The 15707-nt window shown below is 47.9% G+C and overlaps 2 protein-coding genes across 4 annotated transcripts in view; both read left to right on the plus strand.

Annotated features, from left to right (window-relative positions):
* The window catches only part of LOC127568859 (collagen alpha-1(XXIV) chain), a 274610-nt gene extending 265589 nt beyond the window's left edge, over window positions 1-9021 (plus strand). For all 3 annotated transcript variants that reach the window (XM_052013085.1, XM_052013087.1, XM_052013086.1), the window contains 3 exons: window positions 332-441; window positions 5132-5350; window positions 7233-9021. In XM_052013085.1, coding sequence (XP_051869045.1) covers window positions 332-441; window positions 5132-5350; window positions 7233-7379 — 476 coding nt within the window. In that variant the 3' untranslated portion in view covers window positions 7380-9021. The remainder of the gene's footprint in view (window positions 1-331; window positions 442-5131; window positions 5351-7232) is intronic.
* znhit6 (zinc finger HIT-type containing 6) overlaps window positions 8562-15707 on the plus strand; it is a 55922-nt gene continuing 48776 nt past the window's right edge. The window contains exon 1 of the mRNA XM_052013158.1: window positions 8562-8668. Within this exon, the coding sequence (XP_051869118.1) occupies window positions 8562-8668 (107 nt within the window). The remainder of the gene's footprint in view (window positions 8669-15707) is intronic.

The raw sequence follows: 15707 nt of genomic DNA on the forward strand, positions 1-15707 counted from the left end.
TCAGTCACCAGAGACATCTAGACCGGTACTTAAATAGGCAAGGCAGAGAAGGATAGGGAGCTAATGCAGGCAAATGGGATTTGTGTAGATGGGCAAGAAGGTCGGCATTGACTTGGTGGACCAGAGAGCCAGTGTCTGTGCTGTAGCACTCTGACTCTCTGACACAAAGCAGCAACCACTCAGACACACTGCTGGAGGAACACAATGGGAGGTGTTTCAGTCTGTGTCCCTGAACCAGGTATTCCTCCAAGCAGCTGGCTCCTTGCTCCAGGTTCCAGCATCTTGTGTCTCCATTACACTTGCTAACACAAGTTCTTTTCAATCCCGGCAGACAAGTATTGGATCGACCCCAACCTGGGCTGCCCATCAGATACAATCGAAGTATTCTGCAATTTTAGCACAGGAGGACAAACCTGCTTACAGCCCATCAGCACATCCAAGGTAATGAGGTGACTCCAGATTGGTGGCGTGCTGGGGCTGTTCTCTTTCGAGCAGAGAAGGTTAGAAGGAGATGTAATGGTCATTGAGGAGAGATTGTGTGCACTGGAATGGTCAGTGATCAGAGGGCCCGGAGTGATGGGGATTGACAGTATGACATGAGGAGGTAAATCGGTTTATTATTGTCACATGTACCGAGGTACAGTGAAAAACTTGTCTTGCAGACCGTTCATACAGATCAATTCATTACATGCTGCATTGAGGTAGTACAGGGTAAAACAATAACAGAATGCAAAGTATTCCAGTTACAGAGAAAGTGCAGTGCAGGCAGACAATAAGGTGCAAGGTCATAACGAGGTAGACTGTGAGATTAAGAGTCCATCTTATGGTACAAGAGGTCCATTCAATAACCTTGTAACAGCAGGATAGACGCTGTCCTTGAACCTGGTGGTACGTGCTTTCAGGCTTTTATATCTTCTGCCCGATCGGAGGGGGGAGAAGAGAGAATGTCCGGGGTGGGTGGGGTCTTTGATTATGTTGGCTGCTTTACTGAGGCAGTGAGAAGTGTAGACAGAGACCATGGAGGGGAGGCTGGTTCCTGTGATGTGCTGGGCTGTGTCCACAACTCTCTGCTGTTTCTTGCGGTCTCAGGCACAACAGTTACCATACCAAGCCATGATACATCCAGATAGGATGCTTTCTATGGGACATTGATAAAAGTTGGTGAGGGTCAAAGGGGACATGCCGAATTTGTTTAGCCTCCTGAGGAGGTAGAGGCACTGGTGAGCTTTCTTGGCTGTGGCGTCTACATGGGAAATATTTTTAGAGGGGAGTTGCTGGCATCTGGGACACACTGTCTGTGGCAGCAGATTCAACATGGACTTTGGGAAATTCTAGAAGGAAAAATCCCGGTGCGAGGGGCTGGGACTAATTGGAGGCCCTTTCAAAGAGCCAGCCCTGATATGATGGGCCGAATGGTCTGCTCTGAATCATAAAAGACTAACAGCACAAAAGCAGAACATTCAGCCTATTGTGCCCATGCTGCTTGAAAATGAGCCACACCCACCCCCTCCCCCAAATCTCATCCCACCTCCCAGCACCGGGTCCCTAGTGTGGCTCACGTTCCAAGACATGTTGGCCTTTTCTCCTTGGAGCGACGGAGGATGAGAGGTGACCTGATAGAGGTGTATAAGATGATGAGAGACATTGATCATGTGGATAGTCAGAGGCTTTTCCCCAGGGCTGAAATGATTGCCACAAAAGGACACAGGTTTAAGGTGCTGGGGAGTAGGTACAGAGGAGATGTCAGGGGTAAGTTTTTTACTCAGAGAGTGGTGAGTGTGTGGAATGGGCTGCCGGCAACGGTGGTGGAGGCGGATACGATAGGGTCATTTAAGAAACTTTTGGATAGGTACATGGAGCTGAGAAAAATGGGGGGCTGTGAGTAAGCCTAGTAATTTCTAAGGTGGGAAAGGTTTGGCACAACTTTGTGGGCCGAAGGGCCTGAATTGTGCTGTAGGTTTTCTATGTTTCTATGTCTGACTACTGTGGAAATATGATGGGGTATCAGCCTCTCCCACCCTTCAGACAGTGAGATCCAGACCCCTGAGGGTGCAAGGTCTTTCCTCATCTCCCCTCTATTTGGCTTCACCGATCATCGCTTTGTAAACAGTCCTCCAATCCTCGGGCATCACTCCTGAAACCAAGGAGGGTTGAAAAATGATGTCAGGACCTCAGCACAGTCACCACCCTCAATCCCTTTGACAGCCTGAAATATATTTCATCTGGACCTGGATGTTTAATGTCATAAACCTCCCTCTAAACTACACTAAGTCTTTGTCAGTCACAGGGGATTGGGACACAGACTTCCTGCAGATAACGGTAAAACACAGACACCACTCACAGCTACAACATGTCAAGTCCAGTTTACTGTCCTGTGCACAGGGACGGTGAGGTACAGGTGCGGTGAGGCGCAGGGACGGTGAGGTACAGGTACGGTGAAAAACTTGCTTGCAGCAGCATCACAGGGATGTAGGTACAGACAGCCCACAGGGCATAAATCATACAGGACAGTGAAGAGAGAGACCGTGCAAAACAAGACATTAGTGCAAAGACCCAATCAGAGACAAGCCCACGGCAGTGCAAGAGGAGGTGCGTGGTGTTCCGTTGCTGAGGTAGGGTTAGGGTTGTGCAGGTCGGTTCAAGAACTGAATGGTTGGAGGGAAATAGCTGTTTCTGAACCTGATGGTATGGGACTTCAGGCTTCTGTGCCTCCTGCCCGATGGGAGCTGTGAGAAGATGGCATGGCCTGGATTGTGGGGATCTTTGATGATAGATGCTACCCTCTTGAGCCAGCGCCTCCTGTAGATGTTGTCAGTGGTGGGGAGGGCTGTACCCGTGATGGACTGGACTGTGTCCAACTTGGAGATGATGTATCCATGGAGACTTAATAGTAGTTATGGAGAGATTGTGTCCACTGGCAGGAGGGTCAGTGATCAGAGGAGACAGTTCCTCCTGAAATATCCCAGCAGTCTGATCCCCATCTCTGGCCCTGCATCCGATCCACACTTCTGTTGTCCCTGCCCCTGACCCCCATCTGCTTCCGACCACAGTGACGGGAGACCGAGCAGGCGCAGGAAGAGCAGGCACCAGCCGGCCTCTCTGCCTCAGTGAGTGAGTCTGCTCAGTGCTCCTGGCTCTGCTCGGCTCCACACAGACCCCGGTTGTTGCTGCTCGGAGTGGGTGCAGAGAGAAGGCACGGAGAAGACGTCTCCCACCTGGCAGAAGATGTCTGCAGCCCTGCAGCAGCCGGAATATCCGTCCCCATCCATTTCACTGGTCTCCTAAACACTCAATCCTATGTATGGATTGTCCATAAGTCGGGCATTCGTACCCAGGGAAGACCTCAAAGTCAAAGTCAAGTTTATTGTCATCTGCACAAGTACGTGTGTGCACAGGTGCAATGAAAAACTTACTTGCAGCAGCATCGCAGGCACAGAGCATCAGATAAGCAGCATTCACAAGAAAAACATAAATTATACACCATTATACAAGAAAGAGCCCCAACTGGAACGGAAGAAGCAACGGCCACTCTGGTGCACAGTGGTCAGGGTTGCTGTTCCAGTGCTGCAACAGGATATCCAGTGTGATCCTTCTCCCAGCAATCAGGACTGAGCCAACCCCTCAGGGAGGGCTGGAGGAACATGCTGGTTTATCCACACTCCCAGTGATGTGCAGCCGACCTCATGCCCACACAGAACCACAGTCAGTAACTCAGCAGATTGCAAGGACTTCGCGTACGGTTAAGCCATATCTGGATGAGAACCTGAATCACTAAGGCATAGAAGGACCAAGTGCTGCTAGATGGAATTAGTGTAGGTGTGTACTTGGTCAGCATGGAGGTGATGGGCTGAAGGGCCTGTTTCTGTGCTGTCGGACTCTGTGACTCGATGATTTAACCAATCCAATATTTCACACACTTGCTCCTCAACCCTTACTGTTGTAAAGGCTGCAACCTCACCACGTCCTCCCACTTCATTCCCTCGGGATCAAGGATGACTTGCATCCACCCTCGTGGATCCTGAGGTGACTGGTGAGGCCAATGTGGGACCGGCAGACTCTTCCACAGATGGGGCGAGGGGTAGAATCTGGGGGGAGTTGATGGGAATGTGGGGAGAATGAAATGGGATCAGCGTAAATCAAAAAAAAACTTCAAATGCTGGAAATCTGAAATATTCAAACTGAAACATTAACTCTGTATCTCTTCCCACAGATTCAGCCTGACCTGCTGAGAGTTTCCAGCATTTACTGTTTTTATTTATGGAATTAGTGTCAGGGGGTGCTTGATTGCTCTTGGGCTAAAGGGTCTGTTTCTGAGCTGTGTGACTCTATGAATATAATGGTCAGTCTCTGTTAAATGAATCCTCACCACCCTTAACCTTAGACCTTGAGACTTGCCTTCAGTGGTAGGGGTGCTGAGTACAAGAGTAAGGAAGTCATGCCGCAGCTGTAAAAACCTTAGTCAGACCGCACTTGGAGTATTGTGTGCAGTTCTGGTCACCCCATTATAGGAAGGATGTGGAGACTGTGGAGAGGGTGCTGAAGAGGTTGACCAGGATGCTGCCTGGATTAGAGGGTATGAGCTATGAGGAGAGGTTGGACAAACTTGGGTTCTTCTCCCTGGAGCGGCGGAGGCTGAGGGGAGACCTGATAGAGGTTTCTAAAATTCTGAGAGGCACAGATAGGGTCGACAGTCAGAATCTGTTCCCCAGGGTAGAAATGTCAAACACCAGAGGACGTGTTTTTAAGGTTAGAGGGGGGAAGTTTAAAGGCAACGTGAGGGGCAAGTTTTTTACGCAGAGAGTGGTGGGTGCCTGGAACGGGTTACCAGGGGTAGCAGTGGAAGCAGGCAGTGTGGTGAAGTTTAAGAGGCTTTTAGATAGACACAGGAATATGAAGGGAATGGATGATATACAGGAGGAGGACATTTAGTATAAATGGGCATCAAGATTGGCACAACATTGTGGGCCGAATGGCCTGTCTAGTGCCATACTGTTCTACGTTCTTCAGCCCATCTGCTCTCAAGAGAACTGTTTCCCGGTGCTCAACCACAACTTCTGCTCCTGTGTAGCCAGCCGTAGTTTGCTCTTTGAGTTCTGTTTATTACCCTCAACTCTTCCCTCCTGTTTTGCAGTTGGACTTTGGGGTCGGGATGGTGCAGATGAACTTTTTGCACCTGCTGAGCTCGGAAGCCATACAGACCATCACCATCCACTGCCTCGATTTCCCAGTCTGGAGAAACAGCTCCAGCAAAGATCCCTATGCCAATTCCGTGCAGTTCAGGGGGTGGAACGGAAAGATATTTAAAGCAAACACGTTGGTTCAGCCCAAGGTTACGAGCGATGGGTGTAAGGTAAACTTTGAAACTTCTGTCATCAATAATTCTGGTTCTCCTATAACTCTGGCAAAACCAGCTCAGATGTCTTCAAATAACGCTGTGGAAGTAAAATTGCATTAAATGTACAGCTCAGGAAGAGGCTGTTTGGTCCCTTTGCTCCAAACCAGTGTATCAGCTCCAGCCCTGCCTTTTCCCACCCTCTCCATCTCCCTCCATCTCTATCCCTCGCTACTTTGTGTGTTTGTCCAGCGTCCCCTCAAAGCCTTCTCTCCTCTTCAGCTCAACCTCTCCCTGTGCAAGCAAGCTTCACAAACGGGGCACATGGTGGTGTAGCGGGTGGTGCTGCTGCTTCACAGCTCCAGGGAACCGGGTTCGATCCTGACCTTCAGTGCTGCCTGTGTGGAGTTTGCACGTTCTCCCTGTTTCCCCCGGGTGCTCCCATATCCCAAAGATATGCGGGTCGGTGGGTTAATTGGCCGCTGTAAACTGCCCCAGTGTGTGGGTGAGGGGTAGAATCTGGGAGGAGTTGATGGGAATGTGGGGAGATTGAAATAGAATTATTATGAATGGGTGATTGATGGTCGGTACGGACTCAGTGGGCCGAAGGGCCTGTTCCTCTGCTGTCTGACTCCACAGGGTCAAACATTTAAGATGGAAACAAGGAAAAAATTTTCTCTCATGGAGTCATGAACCTTTGGAATTCTCATTCTCAGAGGGCTGTGGAGGAGGAGACTTTGTCTCTGATTATCAGAGGTAACCCCTTTAATAAACAGACCTCTTAATCTCAGAATTAAAATTAATGATTGACCTCAATCTAGTCTGTGGAATAGAGTTCCATGCTCAACCTGTAAAAATGTCTCTGACTTTCACTACTGAAACCCAGCCTCCAATTTTCAGACCTCCTGTCCAGTCCCAGACTCCTCTAACGGTTTCTCCGTGTCCATCCAATCGGCTCCCCTTAATTTTGATATCTTTCCCGTCTGCTTTAGGATCCAGGGAGATGCAATTCTAGTTTGTTTAATTAAAGTTAAATTCCCAGATCCCATGTACAGTAAAACTCTGGTATTCTACTGTCCAGCTGTTCATAAATCCCGATGGTTTGACATCTGGGTCACTGGATCATAGAGCAGTGGAGAACAGATACAGGCCCTTTGGCCCAACCAGTCCATGCCGACCACTGTGCCCACCCAGCTAGTCCCAATTTCCTGTATTTGGCCCATATCCCTCCAAGCCCCACCCCTCCATGTGCTTCTTAAATGATACTGTTGTACCTGCCTCACCCACTTCCTCTGGCAGCTCGTTCCATACACTCACCTCCCTCTGCGCGAAAAAGTTGCCCCTCAGGTCCCTTTTAAATCTTTCCCCTCTCACCCTAAACCTATGCCCCCTAGTTTTGGATTCCCCTACCCTGGGGAAAAGTCCACCTTATCTACACGTCTCATAATTTTAAACACTTCTATAAGGTCGCCCCTCATTCTCCTACGTTCCAAGGAATAAAGACCCAGCCTGGCCAACCTCTCCCTATAACTCAGGCCCTCTAGTCCTGGATGATGGGTGCCGATTCCTTCGATCCCTTTCCCACACAGGGACCCAGTTTCCTGAGCTCCCTTTAAACTTACCAGGTACACTGAAAAACACAATATTCTACTGACAGCGCCAGAGGTCGGGATTGAACCCGGGTCTCTGGAGCTGTGAGGAAGCGGCTCTTGACCCTCCACATCCCATTGTAATTTAATGCTTCCCTCGCGTGCGCGCATGCAGACACACACACACACACACACACACACGTTCCATCCTTGCCGGACCCATTGACAAAGTTGACACAAAGCTTGCCCGCATGAATAATAAGGCTGTAGATTCTGAGCAATAAAATGTATCTGTTGTTCTTTGACGGCAGATTCAGGACGGAACTTGGCAGCAGACACGGTTTGTATTCCACACTCACGTTGTGAGCCAACTACCGATTGTTGAAATTCAGCAAACCCCTGGTTCCAAGCCAAGGAAGCAATACCGTGTGGAAATTGGTCCAGTCTGCTTTCTGTAAGGGACAACGGACACAGTTCTCCCAAAGAACTCTGCGAGGAATCTGCTTACGGAAAGCTAGCTAAAAGTTTTGAAGGAATTACCTCTGATGACAGTGAAAAATGCAGGAACATTTTCCTTCTTTAAGAAACGTCACGTTCCTTTTACTGAAAGTGACATCTCAGGAAGAATGCATCGATGGCCCAGAAAACCAATCGTTGCAGTCAACAGTAAATGCAAGCCAGCAAACGTTTGCTGCACAGTGTGTTTGTGCTTCTTGCCAATACTTCCCCCAACTAAAGGGAATGGAGACTCTTAGGAACATTTAGATTGTGACTTTTCCTCTGTCTGCTCTCCGCAAGCCAACACATTGATGGCTGCAGTGGAAGAATGCTGGTCAAACGTTCATGGCGATGATGGGATGGGAGTCACGATGGGATGGGAGTCACAATGGGCATGAGGAACGTCGCTGGCGGAGGTCACCTTTGAACCTCTCCTCTTCATGTCTGGGAGACGATACTTCTGCAGGAGCCCACTACCTCCAACACACTGCCGCCTCTGTCGGTCAAAGTCTGGAATCCCCCATGTGCCAATGGGACAGATCGCTGGGTTTCTGCTGGCCTGATTGTGAGCACGCCTCCCCCCCACCCCCCACCCCCCCCCCCCCAACCTGTCGACCTTTGTACAGAAGGTTGGCAGGAGCTAGGGTGCAGGAACACCACGTAGACTTGGCTTCTTACTGCTGCTTCACCATTTTCCCACTGGTGTTCCAGCCAACTGCCCCGGCATGTCACCTCCCATATTCTCAGAATCCAGATGGGTTGCTTAATCAACCAATGGGCAAGCTTCTCCCGCTGGGGTCCGTTGGTGACGAAAGGCTGGTGAACAACAGGCAACTTGCATGTCCGATTACTCAGTGTCCCACGGAGGACCTGCCCGCTCATAAGCCTGCCCCTCTTGGACCTTCCATTCCACCTTGTGCTCACCTCCTCCTCCTCCCCGTACCGACCAGCGAAAGGTCATTGGGTGGGCAGACAACAGGCGCTGGAATCTCCTGGGCTGACGACAGGGGGCATTTGTGCGCTCTTTTCCAACTGTTACACTGACCTCCTACCTGCAGGGGCTCCACCAGTTGGACAAGTAGAGCTGTGGCGGAAATTTGGGTATTGAACCTCAGATACTGGTCACACGTTGAAGTTCCTAGATGAAGCCCCCCAACCTTGCCCCCATCCCCAGTCGCACGGACGGGAGTGTTAAGCAGATGGAGTTACACAGGATAGCTTGTGTCTCACAGCTTCCTGGATGCCCAAGGTGCTTTTGTTAATAAGGTGCTAATCATTTCACAAAGACTTTGATATTGTTATTTTTATTTCAAAATGTATGTACTGGCTACATTCAATAATTTCTGTTTTAAAAGTACTTATTTGGTCATTGAGAGAGAGTCCTAGCGTCGTACAGCACAGAAACAGGCCCTTCGGCCCATCATGTCCATGCCGACCTTTTTGTCCATCTACACTGATCCCATTTGCCCGCATTAGGACCATTTTACTTCAATCACAAACATTATTTATATGAATGTGTAATTATGGTGAATCCGGCTCCCGTTTGTGGATGTGCTGTACAGATTGGTACAAGATGCATAGTGACTGTAGATAGACAGCAAAGCTTGGCTAGTGGAGGGAATATAATAGAACAATTGCTTGCCTTTCAGTTGTGAGGTTGCAGCTTGCTATTACTTATTAAATCTTGATCAACAACATCCAACGAAATGTTACTTGTGCATATTTTGTACAGTTGGTGGTAGGGCTGGGACCAGCCCTTCTATAATCAATTTATCGGTCAGCAGTTTTATTTAAGAGAAAATTGTTCAACCTCACCTATCATTATGACACAAAGGAAGCTTATTTAGACCCATTTACTGAGCTCTTAATTGGAGGTTGTGTACAGCAGGAACGTGTTTAACGTGATCCATCCCCATTTCCGGGCTCGGCAGTGCCTGTGGACCTTCGTTTGGACTTCTTGTTCCATAACCATCTCCCAATACTCCAGGAACATTTTATTTGTTGTCTTTATGCTTGGGATTATGCATGATGACTCTCTTAACCAACCAGACTCTGCCAAACGTAACTAAGAACATAAGAAATAGGAGCAGGAGGAGGACATCCGGCCCGTCAAGCCCGCTCCGCCATTCAATAAGATCATGGCTGGTCTGGCCGTGGACTCAGATCCACCTACCTACCTTTTCCCCATAACCCTTAATTCCCCTACTATGCAAAAATCTATCTAACTGTGTCCTAAATATATTTAATGAGGCAGCCTCTACTGCTTCCCTGGGCAGAGAATTCCACAGATTCACTACTCTCTGGGAAAAGCAGTTTCTCCTCATCTCCGTCCTAAATCTACTTCCCCGAATCTTGAGGCTAGGTCGCCTAGTTCTAGTCTCACCTACCAGTGGAAACAACCTTCCTGCCTCTATCTTATCTATCCCTTCCATAATTTTATATGTTTCTATAAGATCCCCTCTCATTCTTCTGAATTCCAGTGAGTGAATTCCACAGTTGTGTAACACATTTCCCAGTGAACCCAGGGGTATAAAGGGAGCAGGGGCTATACACGCACTCTGGATCCTGGCTCCAGCTGCAAACCCACCCACGTTCCTGACCCCTGGTGTTCCCAGACCCCAATCCCAGCTCTGGCCACACTCTGGACCACAGCTCACATTCCAGACTCATGGATGAGCCTCGTGCTGATTTATTGGAGTTTTATTGTAAAAGGATTTCCATCCAAATGCAGGCTGCAGAGTCAACAGCAGGGAAGATATTCAAACCTAGAAATCATCCCTGGTCCGTAGGGAGTTACTGAAGATCACAAGTGTTGCAGGATATCCAGCTGATACTTGGAGGCTGGAATCACAGGACTAGGAGTCAGAGTCAAAGTCGAGTTCACTGTCAGATGCACAGGTGCAAAGAAAAACTTACTTGCAGCAGCATCACAGGCACAGAGCATCAGATAAGCAGCGTTCACAAGAAAAACGTAAATTAAACATAAATTATACACAATTTTTACAAGAAAAAAACACAATTAGAACAAAACAAAATCCATTTTAGTGAAAAGTGATCAGAGTGGTCACAGTGTTGCTAACCTGGAGTGATTAGGGTTGTTCCGATTGGTTCAAGAACCGAATGGTTGAAGGGAAGTAGCTGTTCCTGAACCTGGTGGTGTGGTGCTTCAGGCTTCTGTGCCTCCTGCCCGATGGGAGCTGTGAGAAGATGGCATAGCCCGGATGGTGGGGATCTTTGATGATGGATGTTGCCTTCATGAGGCAGCACCTCCTGTAGATACTCCCGATGGTGGGGAGGGATGTGCCCGTGATGTACTGGGCAGAGTCCACTACTCTCTGCAGCTTCTTATGTTCCTGCGCATTTGAATTGCCATCCCAGACCGTGACGCAACCAGTCAGGGTACTTTCAACAGTACATCTGTAGAGGTTTGTTAGCGTGTTCAGTGACAAGCCGAACCTCCTTCAGCTCCTAAGAAAAGTAGAGACACTGGCGCACCTTCCTTGTGATTGCATCTACGTGCTGGGCCCTGGACAAGTCACCGGATATGTTAACGGTCAGGAATTTAAAGCTGCTGACCCTCACCACCGCTGATCCCCCCAGTTTAAACCTGTGCACGTTCACCCTCCTTCCCCTTCCTGATCATTAGTTCGGTCACTGAGAACCGAGATGAGGAGAAATCTCTTCACCCATTGGGTGGGGAACCTTCAGAATGTTGTACCCTGGATGCCTGTGGCTTGGGCACTGAAAGAATCAGGGTCATAGCATTGTGGAGCTTAGAAGCAGGCCCTTCGGCCCATCGTGACCATGCTAGCCATCGAGAACGCATCCATATATGGATCTGGGGATCAGGTGGGGAAGTTCTTGAGTTATAGTCTCTCTAGTTTTCTAATGCTTATGTTTTTGAGAATTTGAATGTTGTGCAAGCCCTTCTTTCTGCCTCTCTCACCCCTGCCTCCTTTACAAATGATTTTCTAATCCCCATTTCATTCACAATGCGAGGGTAAATTTTCCAGGTCTGTGGCCGGATGAAAGGCCTCGCTGCCTGGATCAGGAAGTTTCAGCGATACAAAAACAGGCCATTCAGCCCAACTGCCCCATGAGACTCTGCTTCACCCCCACTTCATCCCCTTTCCGCCGTATGGTTCCCCTGAAACCCAGCTCTGCTGATTGCCATTCCATAGTTCCTTCACAGTCTATTCAGCCCATCGAGTGTATGCTGGTTCACACAGCAATTCCCATTCCCTCCACATAACCGACTCTCCCATCAACCACCACCCCACCCCCCCCCCCGGAGACCTGGACGATTTACAGCAGCCAATTATCCTACCAACCCACACGTCTTTGGGATGTGGGAGGAGACCAGAGAACCCGGGGGAAACCCACGTGGTCACAGGGAGAACCCGAGGTCAGGATCGAACCCGGGTATCTGGAGTTGTGAGGCAGTGGCTCTGCCCGCTGAGCCACTGTGCCGCTATGGTGTATTTAACCATTATTTGCAGTTTTAAAGAGCAAGAGAAATTTCCAACTAAACTGGAGAAAACCATTTGGTTTTGGCTGAGAAATATGTACAGGATGTGTTGTTTATCCACAAAGATAAATCGTGTAAAATCTGGAGGTATTTGAAGTGTAATATTAGAGATAATTACCAAGAATTTATTTACCAATATTTCCATGTTACAGACAAATAAAGCTCAGTAATAGTCTGCAATTCTTCCCTGTTCAGTGTGAATCTTTACACTTCCTTCCTGTTCCTGCAGGAGTTCAGTGTCTTACACTGACTAGCTCAGTTGAGAAGACATTTATTTCAAGGATAGGACTGCAGCCGGGTTTCAGACTGCAGAAGAAAATTGGAGATTTCACATGGCTTTTCACATACTCTCCTGTCCAATCATGTCCTTCCCATAGCATGACGGCCACAACTACACACGGTACTGTTTGCGGTCTAACTCCTGATAGAGTCATAGACAGGCCCTTCCGCCCAACTCATCCATACCAACCAAGACGTCTATCTGAGCTAGTCCCATTTGCCTGCAAAACGGAGACACCAGAGACGGCCGATGCTGGAATCTGGAGCAACAAACAATCTGCTGGAGGAATTCCATGGGAAAGGCATCATCTATGGAGGGAAACATTGACTGTCCATTTCGGGTCGAGACCCTTCAAGAGGGCTACTCTTGAGTCCTGATGAAGGGTCTCGACCTGAAACGTCAACTGTCCATTTCCCTCCAGAGAAGCTGCCTGACCCGCTGGGTTCCTCCAGCAGATTGTTGCTCCCACTTGCCTGTATTTGGCCCATGTCCCTCTAGGCTTTTTTGAATTGATGTACCTCACCAAATGCCTTTTAAATGTTGTAATTGTACCTGGCTTTACAGCTTCCTCATTCTGTATACCTACCTGTGTGAAAAACTTGCCCCTCAGGTCCCTTTTAGATTTTTTTTCCCTTCTCACCTTAAACCTTTGCCCTTCAGTGTTAGACTCCCTTACCCTGTGACCATGCACCTGATCTACTCCCCTCATTATAAGGTGCCTCAGCCTCCTACACTCCAGGGAAAACAGTCCCAGCCTATCCAGCCTCTCCTTATAACTCAAGCCCCAGTTCTGATAACTTCCTCGTGAATCTTTGCTACACCCTCTCTAGCTTAATGGCATCCTTCCTATAGCTGGGTGACCAGAACTGCACACAATACTCCAAGTGTGGGCTCACCAATGACTTGTAGTTTTAACACAACATCCCAACTCCTGTACTCAGTGCCCTGACTGAAGGCCAGCGTGCCAAACACCTTCTTCACCACCCTGTCTACCTGTGTCGCCACTTTCAAGGAATTATGTACCTGTTCCCCGAGGTCTCTCTGTTCTACAGCACTCTCCAGGGCCCTAAAATTTACTATGCAAGTACTGCACTGTTTAACTTACAAAACTACCACACATCCCACCTGTCTGAGTTAAATTCCATGACTTATAGAGTTGTAACTTCCCTGTTCTTGAATTCTATGCCCCAACTAATGAAGGCAACTTTCCATATGCCTTCTTCATCAGCTTGTCTATCTGTGCTGCTGCCTTCAGGGATCCTTGAACTTGTACACCAAGGTCCCTCTGTCCCTCACTACTTCCCCGCGTCAAATTAAATTGGTTTACTATTGTCACGTGTACTGAGGTACAGTGAAAAACTTTGTTTTGCATGCCATCCATTCAGATCATTTCATCACATCAGTGCATTGAGGTAGTACAAGGGAAAACAACAACAGAATACAGAATAAAGTGTTACAGTTACAGAGAAAGTGCAGTGCAGGCAGACAATTGGTATTGGTTTATTATTGTCACTTGTACCAAGGTACAGTGAAAAACTTGTCTCGCATACTGATCGTACAGGTCAATTCATTACACAGTCAGTTACATTGAGTTAGTACAGAGTGCATTGATGTAGTACAGGTAAAAACAATAACAGTACAGAGTAAAGTGTCACAGCTACAGAGAAAGTGCAGTGCAATAAGGTGCAAGGTCACAACAAGGTAGATAGTAAGGTCAGAGTCCATCTCATTGTATAAGGGAACCATTCAATAGTCTTATCACAGTGGGGTAGAAGTTGTCCTTAGGTCTGGTGGTACGCAAGGCCAACCACTCACTCCGTATATTGCAGCTTTACTAGTTCTCCCTAAATATAACACCAGGATAAAATTCCATCGGCCATTTCTCTGCCCATCTTCACCAACCGATCAATGTTATTCTGTAGCCAAAGATTACCTTCTACACTATCGACAATCTTTGTGTCCTTGTACGAGCTAACAAATAATGCCTCCAACAGTCACATCCAGATTGTTAATATATATAAAACAAACAGTACATGTTTCGACATCAGTCCCTGTGGTACACTGTTGGTCACAGACTCCCAATCACAAAACAAACCATCACCTTCTGTCTCCCATTACCAAGTCAATTTCAGATCTAATTTGTCCCGAATCCCATGCGCTCTCATCTTTTGGACCAGTCTCCCATATGGGACCTTGTCAAAGACCTTACTGAAGTCCACGTATTCTATGTCAACCTCAATACACTTAGTTACCTCCTCAAAAAATTCAATTTAGTCAGATAGGATCTCCCCTTAACAGCCAAACTGACTATCCCTGATCAATCCCTGCTCCTCCAAGTACAGATTAACCAGCTCCCTCAGGATTTTTTCTAGTAACTTCACTACCACCGAAGCACTGCCCTGCAGCTGCCTGGTTTATCCCTGCAGCTCTCCTTGAATAAAGATAGCACATTCACTGTCCTCCAGTCATCTGTGAGCAGAGATTTGAACGTCTCTGACAGAGCCCCAATCTCCTCTCTTGCCTTCCACAGCAGCCTGGGATAAGTCTTACCAGGTCTGGGGATTTATCCACCTTTAAGCCCACTTATATATCTTCTCCTTTTCAAAGACAATTTGTTCTAGAACCATCTCCCTTCCTGATTTCCAGGTCATGCCCTCTTCTCATGACCACCATCGGGGAGGAGGCACAGGAGCCCGAAGACCCACACTCAACGATTCAGGAACAGCTTCTTCCCCTCCGCCGTCAGATTTCTGAACGGTCCATGAACCCTCGTTATTCCATTTTTTTTGGTAATATTTATTTTGTAATTTATAGTAATTTTATATCTTTGTACTGCTGCCACAAAACAACACATTTCACGACATACAGTATAAGTCAGTGTTAATAAAGCTGATTCTGACAGCATCCTTCTCTGCAGTCAGTACAGATGTGAAACATTTATTTAGGACGTCACCCATATCCTCAGGATCCAAGCACAACTTGCCTCTTTGTTTCCAATGGTCCCGCTTCAATCCCTATTCTTTTCTCTTGCCTTAATTATAAAATGCTTTAGGATGTTCCTTAATCTCGCTCACTGGTAAAGTTTAATGCCCCTCTTTGCCCTTCTGGTTACATTTTTTTTAAAAAAAGTTCCCTCTACGCAGAACAGTGCACACAGGAACAGGCCATTCGGCCCACAATGTCTATGCTGACCATGACGCCAATTTAAGCCGCACATCTGCCTACATGTCCCTAACCCTCCATTCCCTGTCAGTTCATGTGTCGGTCCAGAGCAACACACAAGACGCTGGAGGAACTCAACGGGTCAGGCAGCATCTGTGGAAGGAGATGGACAGTCGACGTTTCAGTGACTCCATGTGTCTGTCTAAATGGCTCTTAAACACCACTGTCGTATCTGCCTCCACCACCACCCCTGGCAGCCCCTTCCAGGCACCCACCCGTCTGTGTAAAAAAACGTACCCCACACATAGAACATTACAG

The sequence above is a fragment of the Pristis pectinata genome, chromosome 3 (assembly GCF_009764475.1).
Source record: "Pristis pectinata isolate sPriPec2 chromosome 3, sPriPec2.1.pri, whole genome shotgun sequence".
Taxonomy (NCBI): domain Eukaryota; kingdom Metazoa; phylum Chordata; class Chondrichthyes; order Rhinopristiformes; family Pristidae; genus Pristis; species Pristis pectinata.